The sequence below is a fragment of the Ziziphus jujuba genome, chromosome 11, assembly GCF_031755915.1.
Source record: "Ziziphus jujuba cultivar Dongzao chromosome 11, ASM3175591v1".
Taxonomy (NCBI): Eukaryota; Viridiplantae; Streptophyta; class Magnoliopsida; order Rosales; family Rhamnaceae; genus Ziziphus; species Ziziphus jujuba.
Genome location: NC_083389.1, coordinates 26,903,894 through 26,924,008, shown reverse-complemented (window position 1 = coordinate 26,924,008; position 20,115 = coordinate 26,903,894). Strand labels below are relative to the sequence as shown.

Sequence of the window (20,115 nt, the reverse complement as noted above, 5' to 3'; positions counted from 1 at the left end):
AGACAAAATAGCATGAAGTTGACAGGGACTAATTACACCTTATATGAGTACTAGGGTTTGGGAGTTTTGTTCCCTAGAATGGGGACCATCATAATGGTTCACTGAATTGCAGCATCGTTGTCATTTCTATGCCAATTTTTAGTTTGATGTGGTGCAAATATTGTTCATAAAGTGTAAAAACATAATAGTAAGCTTTATTCAAAGATTGGTGAAGGAAGAATGTATCCATTAAATAATTTGCATACATATGTCACTTTTCTTTTATAAAGATAAGATAAGATTTCATTCATTTCGTGCATGGCATATGATAAAATAAAAACAACAAATACAGTACAATTATACATATATAAATTCCAACAATTCCTTGTTATCTACTATAAAGCTGTCCCTATGCATGAGATTTCTTAATCATATTATTTCCAATGAGGAAATATGTTATAGAATTTTTATAAGTTGTCTAGATATGATAAATCTTTGAGTTTTTTTTTTTTTTTTAATTACACCTGGTACTTTTCATATGTTTAAATTAATTAACTCGCTCTCTCTCTCTCTCTCTCTCTCTCTATATATATATATATATATAAATCAAACAATTTTTTTTTTTCTTCAGGTTGACGTTTATTTATTTAGTTGGACCGTGTCTATTTTCAAAAATTATCATGTAGACCAAAACAAGATGGACCATATATATAATACTATTTGACCTTTAAAGAAATATCTTCATAGACATATTCCAAATAGAAAGTCGAAGTTTCATTATCCACAGTAGAAATAAAACGACCTATGAACCCAATTTCAAATTTTGTTTCATCATTTTTCTTTTGTTTTGAAATATTTGAAATATCTTAGATCACTTTAGTTTGTTCCCAAATCTACTTCTCTTAAAGTTCCTTTTAAGTTACAACGCAAGTATCTTTAGACGAAAATTCTTGCCAAGTTGCCATCACACACACTAAGGACTGGTTTGTCTTATTGGTTGTTTGGTTGCGGGTACTGAGTTTTGAATAGTAATTTAAATTATTAAAAAGGGATTTTGATTTTTTGAGAATGTGGATGAAATGAACCTGGAATTTCAGGACAAAATAAAACCCGTCACCAAACATTGGTCAAAAGTGACAAGAACCCCACCCGGCTGTGTGTCCAATGCTCAACTGCACCTAAGTTCCATCCTTCTCAATGCTGACCCACTCCTATCATTGTTATCGATCCACGTGGCAATGGATCTTTCGTGATTCAAAGCCTTTCCAAGTTTAAATCAGTTTCCTATTGGGGACCCACGGCAACCATGAGGGACCAGTTAAAGCTGTAATTGATTTGACAGATAGGGGGACCCACTCTTTTTATAACCAAAATTAATAAAAAAATAAACAAATTAAGAAAGAAAGAAAGAAGAATGGTCTCACTCTCCTGTTAGATTTTCATTAGTTTTCATTAATAGTATATTATTCATTGAATTCCTTTTGAATTTAACACAATTAAGGTCACAAGTCAATTTGAGTAAACAAGTCAATTATCCCATTCTATTCGATTATGTTCAAACATGATAAATAAGAATAGTATAATTCATATTCAATAATGACTAATTTACATTTCTAAGCGAATCAAAAAAAAAAAAAATTGCAAAATATGGAATTTTGGAAAATATATCTACCAATTCCTTATCATGCCAATTTTATGATTGAATTATTATTTATTATTATATGGTAAATATATTTGAACCCAAAATTATTGTTACATAAACCAATGACTTTGTTATTAAAAAATTAATGTAGTCACATACACTATCATTGTAAATCATATCGTTTCATAATCACATAATAATAATAATAATAATAGACGTTCTATGATCATCTATTATTCTCAATCCAAAACAATTTTGTAGTTAGTTTCAAACTAAACTATTAATTTACATCTCTAACCTTCCATTCTTAACAGACTTCTATCTAAATTTTAATTAATACTTGATAAAAATATTATTATCTACATCAAAATGTTCTATAAATTATATATCGTTGTAGATATTAAAATGGAAAATACAAATTTTTTTTTTAAATTATTATTGGCGTGGAGAAAGAGTGTACTGAAGAGTATGCAGAACAGTTTGCAGGGGATAGTTTTCTTCTTCTACTGAAGAGTGATTAATTAAGAATTAATTAAAAATAAAATAAAATTTAAGAGCAATATAAAGTACAAAGGAGTAACGGACAGAGAGAGAGAGGGGGGGAGGGGGTGAATCCAGCGGAGAGGTGGGTTGAGTGCCACCTGTCCCCCAAAGCGCCGGCTTCATTGGAAAGAATCTAAGTACGGCACCCCTCTGCGATGTCGTAGGTCATCCTACAAAGCTACCACGCGACACGTCATCGTGGTCTCTCTCGTTAACACCTGGAATGAACAAAAACACTCTTATTTTCTTTTCTATTTTTCTCTTCATCCCTATCCTCTTCGCTTTGCTTCATCATTTTGTGGGTCCCTTATCTCTCTCTCGCTTCCCCTTTATCAATTACGCCCTTTTTTTATTTTTTTTTTATTTCACAAATATTATCCATAATGTTAAAACGAATGAGTTAATCTTTAAAAATTAATTAATGGATTGCTAATCCAAAAAGGATTAAAAAAACCACGTTTTTGTAGACCCTAATGTGTATGAATTTTTAATTTACATCGGTAAGGTTTGTTAGAGTATGTGGAACAATCTTAAAATACATATCAATCTTGTGTAATTTAGAAGTTATAAAAAATTTCTACGAGCAAAGAAATGGAGCACTTCCTCTTATAATTGGACTATTCTATCAACACATACAAAAACGAAGTTGGTAATAAAATATTATTGTATAAGCTAGAGCGAGGCTAGCTAAAACGATCTTCTAGCATTATTTAAATATTTGGTAATTTAATATTGAGTTTTAAGTTTTATTTTTATTTTTTTAAGGTTGATTTTTTTCACATCTCTTTCATCTTATTATGATCAAAAGATGAAAAATCTTTGGGCGGAATTCTGTGATTTAGCATTTGGAATATATATAAATGCATACGTATTTTTAAAATAGAATTCAATCTTTTTTATTAAAAAGTATTATCTAAAATTTGGTAAATTAATATAATATTGTATACATATATATATATATATATATATGAGACACGTCTGTGTCTGTTTGGTGTATGTGATTTCACTTTCACCTCAATGGACTAGGTCATTATAAAGATTAAGATAATCTAAATCAATTATTGATAAGCATGAAAAAGAAAGCTAGCAAAGACTTAGCTTACCATGAGCGTTTATATATGCAGGGATATTGCATAATCAATTCTATGAACAATATTTCACCCACAAAAAAAAAAAAAAAAAAAAACCTATGAATTACGATATTTCACGTGTCCTTACACTATAAACTATATATTATTGTAAATAATTAATATTTGATTGCGTGTGTTACGTGATAATTGCATCATAAATATAATTCTAATCTACTTAAGATATTTTTATTTTATAAAATTAAAATATAAAATCAAGATAAATCGATTATTTTTATTTTATGACTTTTTATACTATATCCTGATTGTATTATATATATATATGTATCATCTTTCCTTGTACGAAATTCTTTTTCATAGTCAAAATTTGATGCAAAGAAAATGTGTTGCTTTTTTACAAGTTAGGGCTTGGAGGAGTTGCATTAATATTAAAGAATAACGATCCCTCTATTAAAGAAAACCAGCATGAGTTGGCTTGCCCATGAAAGTAAAACCTAGAAGATTAGAAGCATAAATTAAAAATATAAAATACTCTTATGGATAAAGAGATAAGTAGGCTGATAAGGATAGAAAAAAAATTAATTAATGAAGACAATAATGTTTCTGTACTCAAACAGGGAATTACTTTCTTGTTTGTTTGTTTGTTTTGTTTTTTTCGTTTTTTTTTTTTTTAAGTCATTTAACCTTTGGGATATAATTATATATATATATATATATATATATATTTATATGTATTTTCATGCAAATTAACAAAAATACCTCACTTTTGGTGTTCTCCACTACGTTCTCTTCCTTTTTCATGGGGTGGGGGAGGAAGTTCCTTTGCAATTAATAAAACACATTACTTGGTAGTTCAAAAGTTTATTTTATAAATATATATATATATATATATATATGGATATATTATTGGAAGGTAGCCTTCTAATTTGCTGATTTCCAGTCAGCATAAGTGAATTTAAGGTATTATAATACATTTTATATTCTAAATCCTTGACTTGTCAGTGTTAAAACAAATGCAAAAAAATGGAGGTTGGTAAAGGGTGCCTGCAAAATTCTTTTTAAACAGTTAAAGATGAACTATTAATTTCTCAACTAAAAATATCTAAAAATAATTTATATTGAATAATATGATAGATTTTGATCCATTTTATCAACTTCAAATTTGTGCATACTTATCTTTGATATGTGAACATGAGATTATATATGACTTAACTAACTTTATCTGCTTCCAAACTTAAGACATCCTATCCTAGCATCATTACGTCTTTCTTTTAAGTATATATGAACAAGATTGTAACAGATTAACTGGATATACTCTTCCCTAAGCTAAATGCATATGGATTGTGGATTATTTCAAAGATCTTCCAAGCTACAATATATATATATATATATATATATCAAAACAAAACAAAAGGTAAGAAAAAAAATAATAAAAGGAATTCGGGTAACCAAACAAACAATTTATTTGCTGAAAAAATCACTTCATTACTAGATCATAAAATTTCAAGAATAATATATATTAGAGGAATCAAAAAATATACTAAAATTTTATCAAGAGACAAAATGTCATTGTTCTATTAGCTCATATTTAACCATGTTTATTTTTCAAAAATTTATTTATTTAAATTTAAATTATGCTACTTTTTCAATTGTAATATACATATATATATATATATATATATATATGGAAATTCTATAGTGAAAATGGTCCGCATGAGAACCACAGTATTAGTGATGGTTTTTCATAATATTTATGACAATTTTTTAAAAAATTATCATCAATACTACGAAAAACTATTATCAATACTGTAGTCCGCATAAAAACAATCCACACTATATACATACTGTATATATATATATATAAATTTCAACCAATAAAATAAAAACTATCATTCAAATTCCAATTCCCAACCAACTACAGATATTGCCTATAGTCTCGATGGCACTACCAATATTGCCTATAGTCTCAATAGTACTCCCATGCAGACTGCAGTCTGTGTGTAAATATGAATAAACGCCATAAATTGCCGTTGTTTTGAGACTAGTCCAGGACTCTAAAGCCAACCCAAACCTTCATAAACCAGAAAAACAAAACCTGAACCAGAATTTCTACGTGTCGGTCAAGGTTTTGGGTTTTTGGCAAACACAAACAAAAACCAAACTGCTTTTTATGTTTTCCTCCTTCTTTTTTTTTTTTTTTTTGGGGGGCCTTTTTGTGCTTTAAAAATTTAATAAAACCCATGCAAAAACACTTTCAAAAAATAAATAAATAAATTAAAGCTCACCGCGACTGGGGCTATCATTTCTAGTCTCCCTCACCACCCCACCATTAATTATGAAACTCATTAGTTAATAAAAAAAATAAAAAAAAGGAAAAAAGAAAAACGCAATCACAAGAAGACAAAACATAGTAAAAATTGAGAGAAAGGGTGAAAAAAATCAAAAAAAAAAAAAGAAAATGAAATGGAAACTAAAGCGATGTACGTGGCAGTTAACCAGCACTAGGAGTCAAATCGTTCGCTACGCTAATCGTCCTTATTACTGCTCCATAGCTGTAGGGGACCCACGAACCCACCCGTACCATCTCTTCCTCTCTCTCTCTCTCTCTCTCTCTCTCTCTCTCTCTCTCCCCTTCTTCTTCTTCTCTCTCTTGCCTCCCTGCGCTATTTATTTTTCTCAAAACTTTCACCCAAAACCAGAGCCCTCCTCCCCTAGAAGCACACACAGAGAAAGCTTCTGTTATATATATATATATGTATATGTATACATAGAGAATGAGATATGGTGGGACTGAGCGTAGTATTGGAAAGCCAAAAGAGCAGTGTTAGCAAGAAGATCCCGCAAGTTATTAACAAAACCACCATGATGATCAGCAACAGCAAGCCTTCTTCTTCTTCTTCTTCTACTATGCCTCCTCTTTCATACCCTCAAAGAAACTTTTCACAAACTTCATCTTTGACTCCAACTTTTTTGGACCAGTGCTTTCTCTGCAATCAGAAACTTTTGCCCGGTAAAGACATCTACATGTACAGGTAAGTTCCTTTCTCTGTTTTCTCTGCTCTCTCTGTTTTTGTTTTTGTTTTGTGTTTCCTTGTTTTCTCATAATGCCCAAATCTTTTTCTTTTTGTGGTGTAACACAGATTGTGCTTTTTCTAGAACATATATATATATATATATATATATATTTTTTTTTTTGGTTCTTTGAAGTGAGATTTAAAAGTTTCGTGTTTTTGGGTTTTTTTTACTTTTATTTTATTGAAATGCAGGGGAGATAGGGCATTTTGTAGCGTGGAGTGCAGGTGCAGGCAGATTTTCATGGACGAAGAAGAAAGTATTCGAAAAGATAACTGTTCATTGGCTGCTATAAAACCCAGTTCCAGTTCTTCTTCATCGTCTTCATCTTCGGCTTCTCGTCACCGCAAAGGAAACAGAAACCGAGCCGGTGGGTTTGCCTACTGAGAGAGAATATTAAAAAAAAAAAAAAAAAAAAAAACCCAGTAGAATCGAAAAAAATTTGGTTTTTTTTTTTTTTTTTTGAACTTTATCCCAGTCTTACCCGTACTTCATTTTGTAATGACTTCGATATCCTTTGTCGTTTTGCTTCCTGGTATGAAGCCAAAAGTGTCCTTTAACTTCTTTTGCCCCCACGTATCTGTGACTGTGAGAGCCCATAGTTTGAATGTTTTCTCTCCCCCATTTGCCCAGAAACAGAAACCAATGGAGGATAGTTGTGGGATTTTGTGTAAGTTAAAGGGGCATTTATGGTATTTTATTGTAATGCTTGAACTTGGTTAATTAATTAGTTCATTAATTGCTAATTTTGAAGAATTTTTGAGTGATTTGATGTCTTAAGAGTTATCGTTTACCTTGAGGGGAGCAAAATGGTGGTGTTTGTTCTTTACCCAGGTGACAATGCAAAATCAATGTTGTTCCTTTGGGGTAATGCGCACTTTAGACAAGCTAGCAGAGGGAATGTCTAGACTGCGCACCGAGAGAACAGTACCCCCCCATGGTGGAGAATATCGTGAAGAATTAGTACTTAGGGAACAATGTCATGGTCCCAACAACAAAAGGTTATTTCCACAATGGATCACAATATCTTAATATTTTCACTTAGTCCCTTGAAAGTTTGTTAATTTGTATTGTTGTCCCCTTCCTTTTGTTGTTTGCAGAAGTTACTATGTTTATTTACCATCAGTGATCGAAAACCATGCAATTTTTCGATGTTCTTTGGTTATATCCAAACAGTGGTGTGCTGTTTCAAACACATGTTGATAAGTGGGTTTGCTCCATAAAAATTAAAAAGCATGGTGTATGAATTTGGTTCTTTGATTTACAGCACGGTTTACCCATTCTGCAAAATAGACCAAATTGCAAGGGAAAAAACAAAGAAAAGAAAAAGAAAAACCAGTGGAAGAAAATGAGTGAAAGTGAAAGCTAATTTATCTTTGAAAAGCATGGAAACACAACCAGAGAGAAAAGGGTCGATTTCTAACCCTTTTAAGGACCATATAAATTTGGAGCAGCAACTCGCCACCCCAAGTTTACTTTTTAGCTTCGTTTAGACACACCAAAACATGTCCACTTGGCTGGTTGGTTTTACAGTATTCTCATGCAGTGGAGCACCATCATAATGCAGAATTACGTTCCCTTCCTTTTCAATGAAAGAGAGAGAGAGAGAGAGAGAGAGAGAGAAAATCGATTTCTCTTGGTGAAAAACATTATCTACCAGACTTGGTACATGAGTAAAAGATATATATATATATACACATATGTGTGTGTGTATGTACTTTTTTCTATGTGGGATGAATATAATGAGGTATAGGAATTAGGATCTTGGAATTTCTGCTTTACATTTTATGTCCATTCAAATATTTTGGAAGGTAAAGCCCAAGAAAGAGAACCACAAGGGTGGAAGGGCTGAGAGAGTGGTAGTTGGAACTTGGAATATGAGGGGCTTTACCACTTTTTTTTGGGTATCACCTTTATGCCCATCTTTAATCCATAAACCCTCTTGTGGAAAGGGACAGCTAGGGCACTTCCTCCTCCTACTAATCCTCCTCATAGCCTATTTATAAATGGAGGGTTGGTAGTAATAACACTGAGACTGAGAGAGACAGTATTTCTCTGAGTACAACTCAAGCTTACTTAATTAATCTTAAATTTATTCTCAGAAAACTGTACGAGATTTGTCCAAAAGATTTACTCACCAAATCCGAGCAATCAAAGCTTGTTTGGTATTTTCGTATAGGATGGAATTTTGCTACTAATGTAAAAGAATTCCTATCCAAAATGGTCATCTACTTCTTCGTGCTTTTTACCAAAATTCACTAACTGAAAGAGATGGTGCAAATGGAGAATTGGACTATTCTTGTAATTTCACACCCTGTAATGATTTTAAAAGACATAATCTTAACAGCCCACATCAGACCAACGGGGGTGAGTGGGTGATCAGAGCCTTTTTATTTATTTATTTATTTTTGTTATCCATCTGCAAGGTTGCAATTCCACTGCCTATGCTTAAGAAATTAAAATTTATTAACGGATTCGCGGCTCATTAATTTCAATAAAAGATCCCATTTAAGTTACATTTTCACTTGAAAAAACAGAGTATGATGAATATTACCAAAGCCAAAACAAAAAAACAACAATTAAACTTGAAAATAGTGATCCTGAAATCCAAAGTCCAAAGGCAGTAGGAAGAGATATTAGATATACAAATTAAAGCACAAGAATTTTCAGCAAGTGGCTTGTTGAGAGCCATCATATTCCCAATTTTAATACATACAAAGTGCTAATCATTAATCTCATCATCATAACAAACATTCTCACTCAACCAGATTTGAAGAGTAAAACTGCTTTCTGATCCAAGTAGAAATAAACGAAGTGGTTCGTCTCGTGGGTCACATATGAACCTATATACAGAACAAACACAACAGTTCGTGAAATAAATAATTTGTCAGAGATTATTAAGCAAGCAACAGAAACGATCTTTCATTATCTTGTGACCAAAAAAAGCAGAATTCATAAACCCAGAAAAGTGAAATAGATGAACGGAAAATATTTTCTTTGATTTTCAATGGATCTAAATGAATAAAAAGCATTGAAGGGAGGTTCCTTTGGGAGTTGCACCGAGTTGTCTGGCTCAGAGATCAAAAGAAAAGTGAATGGGAGAAAAGTGGATGGAAATAAGCCCTAAACCGAAGCCTAAAAGAAGGCGGACTGGATGGAAAGGATTTCTTATGTGTTAATATATATATATATATATGAAAGTCCCATTAACCATTCACCTTTCATTCATTATATGCCATATACTTAATAGCTGTATTAATTAAACTAGGATATACAGATATTTGTGTTGAACCTGTAAAAGAACAAGGGTTGAGATTGATACTTAAACCAATCTCAAAATGCTCCATGTGCCAATGTGGGCAAACATGGTAGGCATAGAGTACGCAATATTGAATGCTAGTTTGCAGGAATATAATCTCTACTAGAAGTTTACATAAAATGACGGAATAATGTGCATGGAATTATTAAAATTCACATGTGAAATCTATTTTCAATTTGTATGCAGAACTAAAGCACTAATTTATATAGACGCATAGCACAAATACAATCATTGAATCAATAAAAAATTATTGCCTATTTCCTTATACCGCATAATGACCATGATAGAAGGGCAGATTTAATATTTCCAAATCAGACATGCTCAGTGTACAATCTTAAGCCATTTACAATAGAAATCAGTGCTACCCTAACATTTCTAAGCCGAAACCCTATACGTATGAAATAAAGAAAATGTCATAAAGGATCTTTTATTGTTGATATGTTCGCAAGGTAGTTACACAAAAAGAAATATAGAACGGATTTTATAACAGTCAAAAACTAGGTTTCCAGAAAGTCCAGCCAGCATGACACACTAAAGTGGTATTGATTTAAAGTATGTCTGAGTTATCCAGATAAGCAATATGGCATAATTTTAGTTAAGACATGTTTCTACAGTCTAGAACGAGTAGTCACACACTATATTCTTCCGTTTTGTCTCACATCCTCTAACTTATATGAATACAAGGGGTATGCATGATAATTTAATAAAGATGATTGATGATCCCTATTAGAAAATACCTCCTTTCTATACAATAAGCACCTTATTGTTTATTGCATAATCAAATCAAATTCAATAGTTTGTAAAATACCCTTGGAAGTTACCTTAACCTAATTGCGGGGTTTAGCATCATTTCATACATGACACATGACTAGGCATTTGGAATTCATGTACCAATAAAAGTTATACAAGAAGTTTTCAAACACAATCTTCAGTTGCTCTCTTACTTAGGCATCACAAACACATAACCTACCTAAAGATAGGACAATCCCAGTATAGTAAACCAACAACAATACTGATAATCACAGAGCAGAAAATACAGTTTGCAGAATAACAATACGTGGGCCAAAAACTAAACAAAATCTGTTCAAAGATTAAGATCATATGTCCTCCCCACCCTGAGCATGGGATGGGGAATGGAGGTGGTTTGAGCTCCTATTCTTACTCATGGCACAGCTAATCCGGGAAATAAACAAACCATGGAAAAGCGTCTAGATTATCCTTACCCCACCCACCCACACGCACACACTATTCAATAAAGATGAATTTGTGCATGTCACTTTTACAAGTATTCCTCCAACACCAGGCTAAAGTCTCTTCACTGGGATTTCGGTTTCACCTATTGGGTTTTTGACATCTCTTACTAGAATGACTGAGTTAAACAACCACAGCTGAAATGATGATGCCAGCTTCCTTACCAATTTTAATACCAAAAACTATGAGGATAAACGCAAATGCAATCCCAAAGAACAATTTATGGAAGCGTAGATCTGTCCCATTCCTAAATACAAAACCCCATTATTCATCTAAAGAATAAAAACCCAATGGCAACCAAAAAGAACAGACCTTTGCCCATTAGATTTGTTGATTCTAACCCACAAAATATTCGGATATTAAATACCAACGAAACCCATAAATAGGAAAGCTAGATGACCCAGAAAAGGAAATAGAGGAAGACTGAAAATTTTACCAAAATTACGACCGACGATGCAATGCCAGGTGGGTCCGTGCCTCTTATCGAACTCCTTCTTTATACTCTCTGCAACATCCTTCTCCACGCTATTCTTCTCAAACGCCTTAAAAAAATCAAAACCCACCACGAAAAACGAAAATGAGAAAAGATTAGGATCATCGTTTTGAAAAACCCATTTGAGAATTAAACAAAAAAAGACTGGAAAAAGAGCAAAAAGGAGCTAACAGCTATGGCGATGTCAACAGCCTCCTTCTGCATGTCTCCAAACATATCGGCACTCTTTATGATAACGCGCTTGCCTCCGACAGCTGCGGCTGCCGCCGACAAGGGTTTCCTATCATCGGAGTTGGCTTTGACCGTCAGTGCTCCGGCGACGCTTCTCTTGGCGTCTTCACTCATTTTTTTCCTAAGGCCCTTTTCTTTGCTCTCACTCTGAACAGTGTCTGACAGCGCTATTTTACCTTAGCAGCAAATCAAAACTTGGGAAACCCAGAAGAAGAAGCAACAAAAGCCTGTCTTTCTCTTTCTCTTTCTAGTATTTTCACGGTATGTGGGTCTCTCAACAAATAAAAAAAGCACAGGGAGTGACTGTAGAGACTGTATTTACCGTACCCAAAAATTTAAAAAAGAAAATAATTATTATCGGCCTTGAGGTGGGAACAATCAAAGCAATTCCATGAAGAATCTTAACAGCAGAATTTGGATAATCATTCAAAGGTTATGTTTGAAATTTAAAATATAAAAATTCTTAAAATGAAAAAAAGTAATGATTTTTATTAGTTTTCTATTTTTTTTTTTACTTAAATTATTAGTTTTCTATTTCAATCTTGGGTTTCATTACTCATAAATTCATCCAAATAGTATAAAAATATGTAAGAATTTTAATTTTGTTTTTTATTTCTTATCTTGTTAATGAATTTTAAACTACAAAGAGAGAGGATAAAGTGACTATGGTGGAATTTTTTAGATACACATTGAATATAAGTGATATTCAATTACTCTCTCTCTCTCTCTCTCTCTCTCTCTCTCTTATTATGTATTTATATATATAAATAATAAAAAGTAAATTAGAATATTAGCAAGTTGGTTACCTACTACTCTCAATGGCTGGCTGGGCCAGTCGTATGCTTTATTGATGATATGACGTCGCCGTTTTGTTTTCTTGTTCTCATCATTTGAATTGATTTTGATGTGAAAGATCAACCGGTTTTTGGTAACTTTTGGATTCCTTTTAAGGAACCAAACAAAGAGCCAAGGCAATAACCATGATTTGGGCGTGTACTTTTGTTTAGAAATCTATATTTTCGTAAATCTATACGTAAATGCAGTTTTTATCGTGTAGAAATCGAGTGGTTCCTAGACAAACATTCCGACTTCAAATTTCCATTTTGTCATTGGCATGCAGATTGTCAGATTAGTTTTATCAAATTCATTCAAACATCGATGAAGAACCAAGGTTTTCCATTGAAACATAAAAGGGTATGAACATAATTGAATATGTACCGTCTATTTCTATTTGACCTCTGATCAAACTTTAAACACCCAGTGCTGTTTTAACGTTTCTAAATCCATATTTACAATCATTCAGCCAAAAAAAAGAGCATGAGATATTTGCCATTTTACTCTGTTCTAAACCTCATCATCATCTGAGTCTTGCACAATTCTACCTCTCTTCATTCTCTTAGCATTGGGAAGAGCATCATCACCATCTTCATTATCAGAACCAGAATCCTCAGCAGCAGCCAAAGCACTACCAGATTCAGGTGATAAATTCGTCTCCAACCCATTTTCTTCGTTGTTGTCTTCGGAATCCTCACCCGTCTCATTTTCAACTGCGGCAGAATTGTTATGATCAGCTTCATTGTTAGGAACATCTTCTTCCCTCATCATAGCGTTGTTCTGGTCTATTATTTTGAAATCCCTGGAAGTACTACGCTTTGCATGCCTAAGCAGGTTGACTTTGCTTGCCTTGCTAAGCTGGATTAGATACTTTTCATATTCTTCTATCTGAAAGATCAGCTCTGGGATGCATTTATTTTCCCTCTTGATTTTGTTAACGATTCCCCTTTTACTAGCACTTTCCTGTTGGATCTGAAACTCAAGTAAAGGGAATCCAAAAACAAGTAAGCCTTTCATTGGAACAGCACATATAAACGAGGAAATGGCTGCTGTATGGACACAAAATTTATACCTTTTGCATCTCAGAAACAAAGGTATACAGAGGAGCTGTTAGCTGCCTGCAAGTTATCTCCACAAGCTTCTGGAACTTAAGGGTAGGCAAAACCTGCTTGTAACCTTTTGGAGCAATTCTAAGCTTTGACATCTGAGCTAAGTGCTTGTAAAACCTGGCGGCCAACCGGATCAAATGCTCAGCTTGAGAGTCTGCATATTACACGAAACAAGTAAATTTGGAGTAGTATAACTTAGTTTATGCTCGATATTCAAACTGTATGCGTACCTTTGAGGCTCATCAAAACAAAAGAAGCTAGCGTTTTAACCACTGCTTCAGCTCTGGAGTAAACAGTTTCCTCAAATGCCAATCCATGCGCACTTTCACCATTCTGACTAAGATGGGTGCTTTTCTGGATTACTGAATAGAGCATCTTCAGTTTTTTTAGGGCCCAATCCATATCAGCCATAATTATTTCGATCTCGTGCAGTATACAAGAATTTATTGCAGTACTTGTTGATTGATTTATGAGGGGGTATACATCAGACACCTTTAGTGGTTCTTGCGTCTCTGATCCAACGACTTTTAATACCTCTATAGCCATGTCTTGACATATGGCTAAATCATCTGGAGGAAAACTTAAAGAAATAGCTAGTGTAACAACACTTCTGGTGACCTTGGAATCTGTTATTTCCTTGTCTTTGCAGATACGGAGAGCCCAAGCTCCATGAATGCTCCTTAGTTCGCGTGGCAACTTCTCCCCAGTCATCAATATCATACCACAGACAATCTGAAACAACAAAATTTTTTAACTTTTTACTTTAAATGAACACAAATCTGCAAAAGCACAGAATTTTAGAACTTCATGTAAATAAAACATATAAAGTATCTACCTCAACTTCATCAGGATAAGAGAGTTCAATAAGCTCAAGGAACAACGGCTTCAAAGTTTTAACGATGAACAATTCTTTGCTTTTTATAGCTTGATCATCAATTCTAGAGGCTCTTTGACATTCACCATTATTGGCATCCTCAAGAGTGGAAACTGACACCACATTTTCAAGCAAAACAGTCAGGTCTGGACTCCCCAAATTAATAATTATCAATTCCTTCAAGCAAACCAAGGCTAGATGAAGAAGTTCTCTTTGTTCTTCAACTTCTTTCTTTCCCTTGGCCTCTTTTTTCTTTTGATATGCTGTAGACCTTGCCCCTGATTTAAGTAAAACTATTAATCTCAGCAATGGGATCCCAAGCATCTTGATTTCCCCATAAATCAAAGCTCTGAATGGATTTTCTTTTCCTAGAGCAGGGAATAATGTTATATGACAAAAGGAGACATTCAACACAAAAGAAATAATTTTAGAGCAACATCTGGATGTCTTGCTTAAGGATAACTGGTTATGGTTTTGGGAAGCTGCAGTGTTGCTAGAGCCATCAGTATTGTATAGTTTCAGCGTCATTTGCAATATCTGGCACAGACTGGAAGTTGACAAGAAAGAAATTCGTCCTTGAGTCACTTTGGAGTGGCCTGAATCTATTTTTTTGTGCACATCACTAGCAGTACTTCGTAAATTCCCTTTTCTGGTCCCAGCACCCTGCCGCAACAAGCCTGCATCTTTCTCCAATGAATCATGACGTTCAACAAAGTCAATTAGCTCCTTTTCAAGTTCCAATTTAGCTACATCCGTTGCCCTCTCCAGCTCATCACCAACCACATTCAATATGACTTCAATCATTCCTGATAAAACCTGAGCACATGATTTACTTTTATCTACTTCAACAGAAGTTGAGCCCGCATCCCTACTTGGAAAAATAATGTCTGATCTGACAAGCACAGAAACAAACTTTAAGGAGGGAATATCCTATATAAAAGAGAGCAATAGTCTCTGTTTAGTTCATCTGCAGAGGAGTCTCCTTTATCACTGTTTGGTTTTATAAGTCATGCAAGAAAACCAAAACTGACCAGACAGAAAAAAGTTTCCATTCCGATTCAAAAAACTTTATCTCCACACTTTATGAGAATTGGAGATGATACTCTTAGGTACAAAAGATTCCCCTCATGTTCCCTCCCCGTGTACATAACAAACAAATAAGATAAGGTCATTTTCCCCTCTCATCTTTCATCATTTTTGTCTTGTTTAATTTCTCACATAGAATGTGAGTCAAACTGATGTAAAAAAAGCAATTGAGTTTATCTAACAGAAATTCAAGTGTTGTATGTATCTGAGGAAAGAACAGCAGAAAAACTTTAACAAACATTGCAAGATACACTGCCCAAAACCAATGGTACTTAAAACACAAACTAGAGGCAGGTAAAATAATAATAATAATAATAATAATAATAATAATATTTACTAGATAGAAGGTATTCCTACAAACCTGCCAGATTCTGATTTCTTAGAAATTTCCGGATCTTCAAGAATGCACTTGAGAATGGCTCAGCAGATAAACTTCTTCCTGCCTGAAGCAATTTCATACCGTTTTTCACCATTTATATGGACAAATTACAGATTAATTTATCTGCTTTTTTGTCGAAACAAGACAAATAGATTAAAACTTTATTCTCGCCAGCAATAACACTACCTCATTGTCTTGCGAGAGGGAGAAACCAAAACACGCCCATGAAGAATCCAAGGCTCGATCAGTTTTACCATGTGGCTGTAGGAGTAGAATCCAGGAGATGCAAGACAGGAGAACATCTAAGGGTTCATCAATATAAACTTTGCCACTTTCTGACTTAACACAATGGCTAATTCCAAGTTGTACATCCACATCCTGCTTACATAGTGCTTCAATGTCAAGTGAAATTTGAATCATGTACTTACAAAACCTAAAGAGTATATGAATGAATAAGTAGCAACTTCTTAAATTTGATATTATAAACCATAAACCTGAAATGAAGAAGCATAACATTTAATAAACATTTCAGAGAAAAAAACACAAGATGACTTCTTACCTCTCCAAAAAAGCGGAGAAAGTGAGGCCACAGAAAATCCAAGACAACACCCGCACTTGACCGGTCCATCAATACAAGCTTCACAAGTCCATGATACACAGCTTCCTTCATTTTAACCTAAGATCATAATGCAGCAGTAATTGAAAACTTGGTTCAAAACAAAACCAAACATGCATGACTCTAAAAACAAATAGTAAAATTAAGAAGACGTATGACCCTACCTGTTGATAAAGACATCTGTGCAGCAAGCCACTCATCTCTTGAAAGAGACCCTTCCCCACCTTACCGAGTACCTCAGCTTGCTGGCTACAACTGGCTTGGCTAGATGACTCTTGAAAAGAAAACGGATTATCTCTCCTGGATTGCTTTTCTGCCAAAATAAGATCAATGATGGCATTAGCTGCTGCCAGACGAACTGTATCATCCTGTTTGAACATGGCCTTACGCATGACCAATATGGTGTAATCCTGCATCAATGAAGAAAAAAGTAAACAAAGATTCATTATACAGGACTTAAAACAAGAATTCTAATCTGTATCACGAGTAATTAATTCCAGACAAGAAGGTTCAATTCAATATACCCTATCTAATCTTACAGGATCCCACTGCGAACAAGAAGAACAAGTACCTGAAGATCACCGCTGAATTTGATAAGAGGTGATAGAGCAGTAACAATACTGGAAGCAACCTTGCCATGCATGTAAGTGAAATAATCTAACAGTTCCTTCAAGCGGGAAACATGTTCTAACATAAGATATGGATAACTCTCCACCAGATTACCAAGCAATCTGCACATAAAATCTGAATTACACCACATTCAACTACCAATGACATCAAATGTTGAAATTAACTTTTATACAGTTACCTTATGATTGCCATGCTCTGCTCAGGCTTCAAAGAAAGGATGCGGAATTTGCATTGCTCAATAATCTAAACAACAGAGACTAAATAAGATACATTAAGTAAATGCTTTGCAAAGATGATAATCATCACAAGAAGTTGAGTAGACCAGTTTCCAAAGATGGCCTGGTCATGATAATAAAAGGATTGTGCCTCTCAAATACTTTAATCTCGCTCATCGTATGAACTGAAATAAAAATACATATTCAATAGCTCTAAGAAGAAGAAGAAGAAGAAGAAGATAAAGTGAAAGAAAGTAAGCCTTTTTAACCACATCCGTTTCTGTACTTGCATTTGACCCACCCACCCAAACAAAAAAAAAAAAAAAAACAATTTGACATAAAAAAAATTTCAAATTTTAATTATTCATCAAATTACTAAGATAAACCAATCTCAATATTACTAAAGAAAAACTAACCTCATTCCTTGCCATTTCGTGGACCTCAAATAGAGTTTTCAGCATCTGAATACCAAGATCTTCAATGCCTAACAGACCATTAGAATTGCAGAGCTCTTTACAATTTGCCCCTTCAACCAACTCTAACAAAACAAAAGCAAACTGCACAATGCTAGGCACAATATGCTCCCTCCCATTGTTGCTCTCATTAACCTACATATGAAAAAAAACAGAGCAAATGTGAATAAGTAAATCATCTAATTTATAAAAAATATAAATCACGAATTATGACTTGAGACAGTAAGAAATTACAGCTCTTAACATGGCCTTCTCAACTACTTTCACATTTTGCATGTATTCTTCCTTTAACTCATCGGTTAGCCACTTGCAATCTCTGCAAGTCAAGGAAGGATTTCACTTATAAATTATACAAACAAATAAAAGCCCACTTGCAGAACGCCATTGGAAATCACAAAACGTAGCAAAGCAAGACAGAATCTATCATTTTAATTGAATAAGAGTCCTGTGCATACAAAGGGAAAAAAACAAGTACTTTTTAGTAATTTGTCAAAAAAAAAAAAAAAGTTACTTTTGGCATGTGCTTTCTTCCTGTTCGCAACTTATTTACTTTTCCTTGCCGTTGTAGCGCAAAAGGAAACCAAAACAAATATAAAAACAAGGACACGTAATCATCTCGCACTCCATTTTAACTCATGTCCAATTTGTACGGAAATCTCAAAATATAACAAGTTAACCAGAAATCGATTTTATACAACAAGCGATAAAAAGGTTTCAGTTTCATACTCGGCAAACTTGTAATCACGGTATGTGTTAAGCATCGTGGTTTTCAAAACCCCTATCGAGCTGTCGCCGAACCTCCGAATCCTTGAAACCGATAGCAAAATAGCCACCGTGAAATGATTGAACAACCTAAGGTCCGACCTCACGAGCCCCACAACCTCTTGTCCCAGAGAAGGATCTTGCTTCACCGCAAAGTTGACATGGAGTAAAACAGTCCCTTCAACTTGCCTGACTATGGAGCTCGTCTTCAACCCCAATTTGGACCCGAAAAACACCACGATCCCTTCAACCACTTCCCTCTTGCTAAACCCTTTCGACGCCAAAACCAACAACTGGTAAACCAGCGACGGCAAGTCCTGCAAATCCACTCGCGACATTCCCACAAACACCTTCTCTACAAACTCCCTACCCCTCACCTTGTCGAGAAATGGCAAATCCCGTACGATCGAAACCAGCTTGACTAACAGTCCCTTCGACCAATTGCAATCGAGAATCCGATCAAAAATTGAGTCAACGAAATCCCCACCTCGCTCAACCTCCTCCGAACCGCGGATCAAGTTCAAACACCTGGGAAGGAGATCGACGATCTGGGTATCTTCGGAATCAACGATTTGAGGTAGATACGAGACAATGGAGTCGACGATTTGAGGAAGATCGGTAATGGGTATGTGATCGAGGAGGGTATTGAAGAAGTGTATGGTTTTGAGAGAATTGGGATCGTGGGGGATTCGGATGGAGATGAAGAGGTTGGTGTAGGAAAGGAGGAGAGAAGAGAGGAGGGAAGAGAGAGATTGGGTGGGAGGAGAGGTGGAGATGAGGGAGAGGAGAGAGAGTGCGTATTCGGAAACTGCGAGAGACGGAGAAGATGAAGAACAGCGAGAGGCGAGGAAAGAGAGAAGCAGAGAGTGTGAGTTCGGGGAGAGGAGGAAGGACGGGAGGGGTGCGCAGGTTTGGGCCAGGCGCACGATATCGTCGTCCGTTATGGATGGCGGCTCCGCCGCGCCGGTGGTCATGGCAGCGTCGGTTTGCTCTTCTGCTACTACTGCACGTCGTGGAATTGAAGAAGTCGAAGGCCTGTTTTTTTTCAGGAGCGTATTTTACTTTTCACTTTGTTTTGCGCGGGAAAGTTCAAATGCGTTTTTGTTTTCTCCTTTTTAAATTTTTATTTTGAGCTTTTTTTTTTTTTTTTTTTGGCACTGCAAAAGGTTAAAATATTTTTAATGATTTTTTTATTTATTTCAAAAATAACCATTAATAAAAAATTAAAAATATTTTTGAACATTTAAACAAATGTGGTATATTTTTAAAGATTTAAACAAGTATGGTTGAGTTTGGATTGACTATTAAATGTATACTACACTTTTAACAACATATGAAAATAAATTCAAATTCAAATTGCATGGATTGGAAAAATATATTCAAGCCTATATAATACCAGATAAATTAATATCAATCAAATTATATATATATATATATATATATATATATTTTAATAACAAACGAAAGCATAAGCTTATATTATATAAATTAGAGGAATATATGTATTTCATTATACATG

General features: G+C 34.3%; 3 protein-coding genes across 3 annotated transcripts; 1 reads left to right on the top strand and 2 right to left on the bottom strand.

Annotated features, from left to right (window-relative positions):
- The first annotated feature begins 5,895 nt into the window (after positions 1-5,895).
- Positions 5,896-7,519, top strand: LOC107433133 (FCS-Like Zinc finger 15). Its single transcript, XM_016044386.4, has 2 exons — positions 5,896-6,284; positions 6,519-7,519. Exons 1-2 carry the CDS (start codon positions 6,034-6,036, stop codon positions 6,709-6,711), a joined length of 444 nt encoding a protein of 147 aa, XP_015899872.1. The 5' UTR covers positions 5,896-6,033; the 3' UTR covers positions 6,712-7,519.
- A 1,427-nt stretch (positions 7,520-8,946) lies between these two features.
- On the bottom strand, positions 8,947-11,888 carry LOC107433141 (uncharacterized). Its single transcript, XM_016044394.4, has 3 exons — positions 11,559-11,888; positions 11,331-11,436; positions 8,947-9,167 (listed from the first exon to the last, which is right to left on the bottom strand). Exons 1-3 carry the CDS (start codon positions 11,730-11,732, stop codon positions 9,085-9,087), a joined length of 363 nt encoding a protein of 120 aa, XP_015899880.1. The 5' UTR covers positions 11,733-11,888; the 3' UTR covers positions 8,947-9,084.
- An 891-nt stretch (positions 11,889-12,779) lies between these two features.
- LOC107433136 (uncharacterized) lies at positions 12,780-19,674 on the bottom strand. The gene is made up of 13 exons (XM_016044389.4): positions 18,561-19,674; positions 18,069-18,150; positions 17,778-17,969; positions 17,325-17,389; positions 17,088-17,247; positions 16,681-16,926; positions 16,460-16,576; positions 16,087-16,278; positions 15,883-15,964; positions 14,397-15,322; positions 13,792-14,293; positions 13,525-13,715; positions 12,780-13,424 (listed from the first exon to the last, which is right to left on the bottom strand). Exons 1-13 carry the CDS (start codon positions 19,568-19,570, stop codon positions 12,963-12,965), a joined length of 4,227 nt encoding a protein of 1,408 aa, XP_015899875.3. The 5' UTR covers positions 19,571-19,674; the 3' UTR covers positions 12,780-12,962.
- Positions 19,675-20,115: the final 441 nt, after the last annotated feature.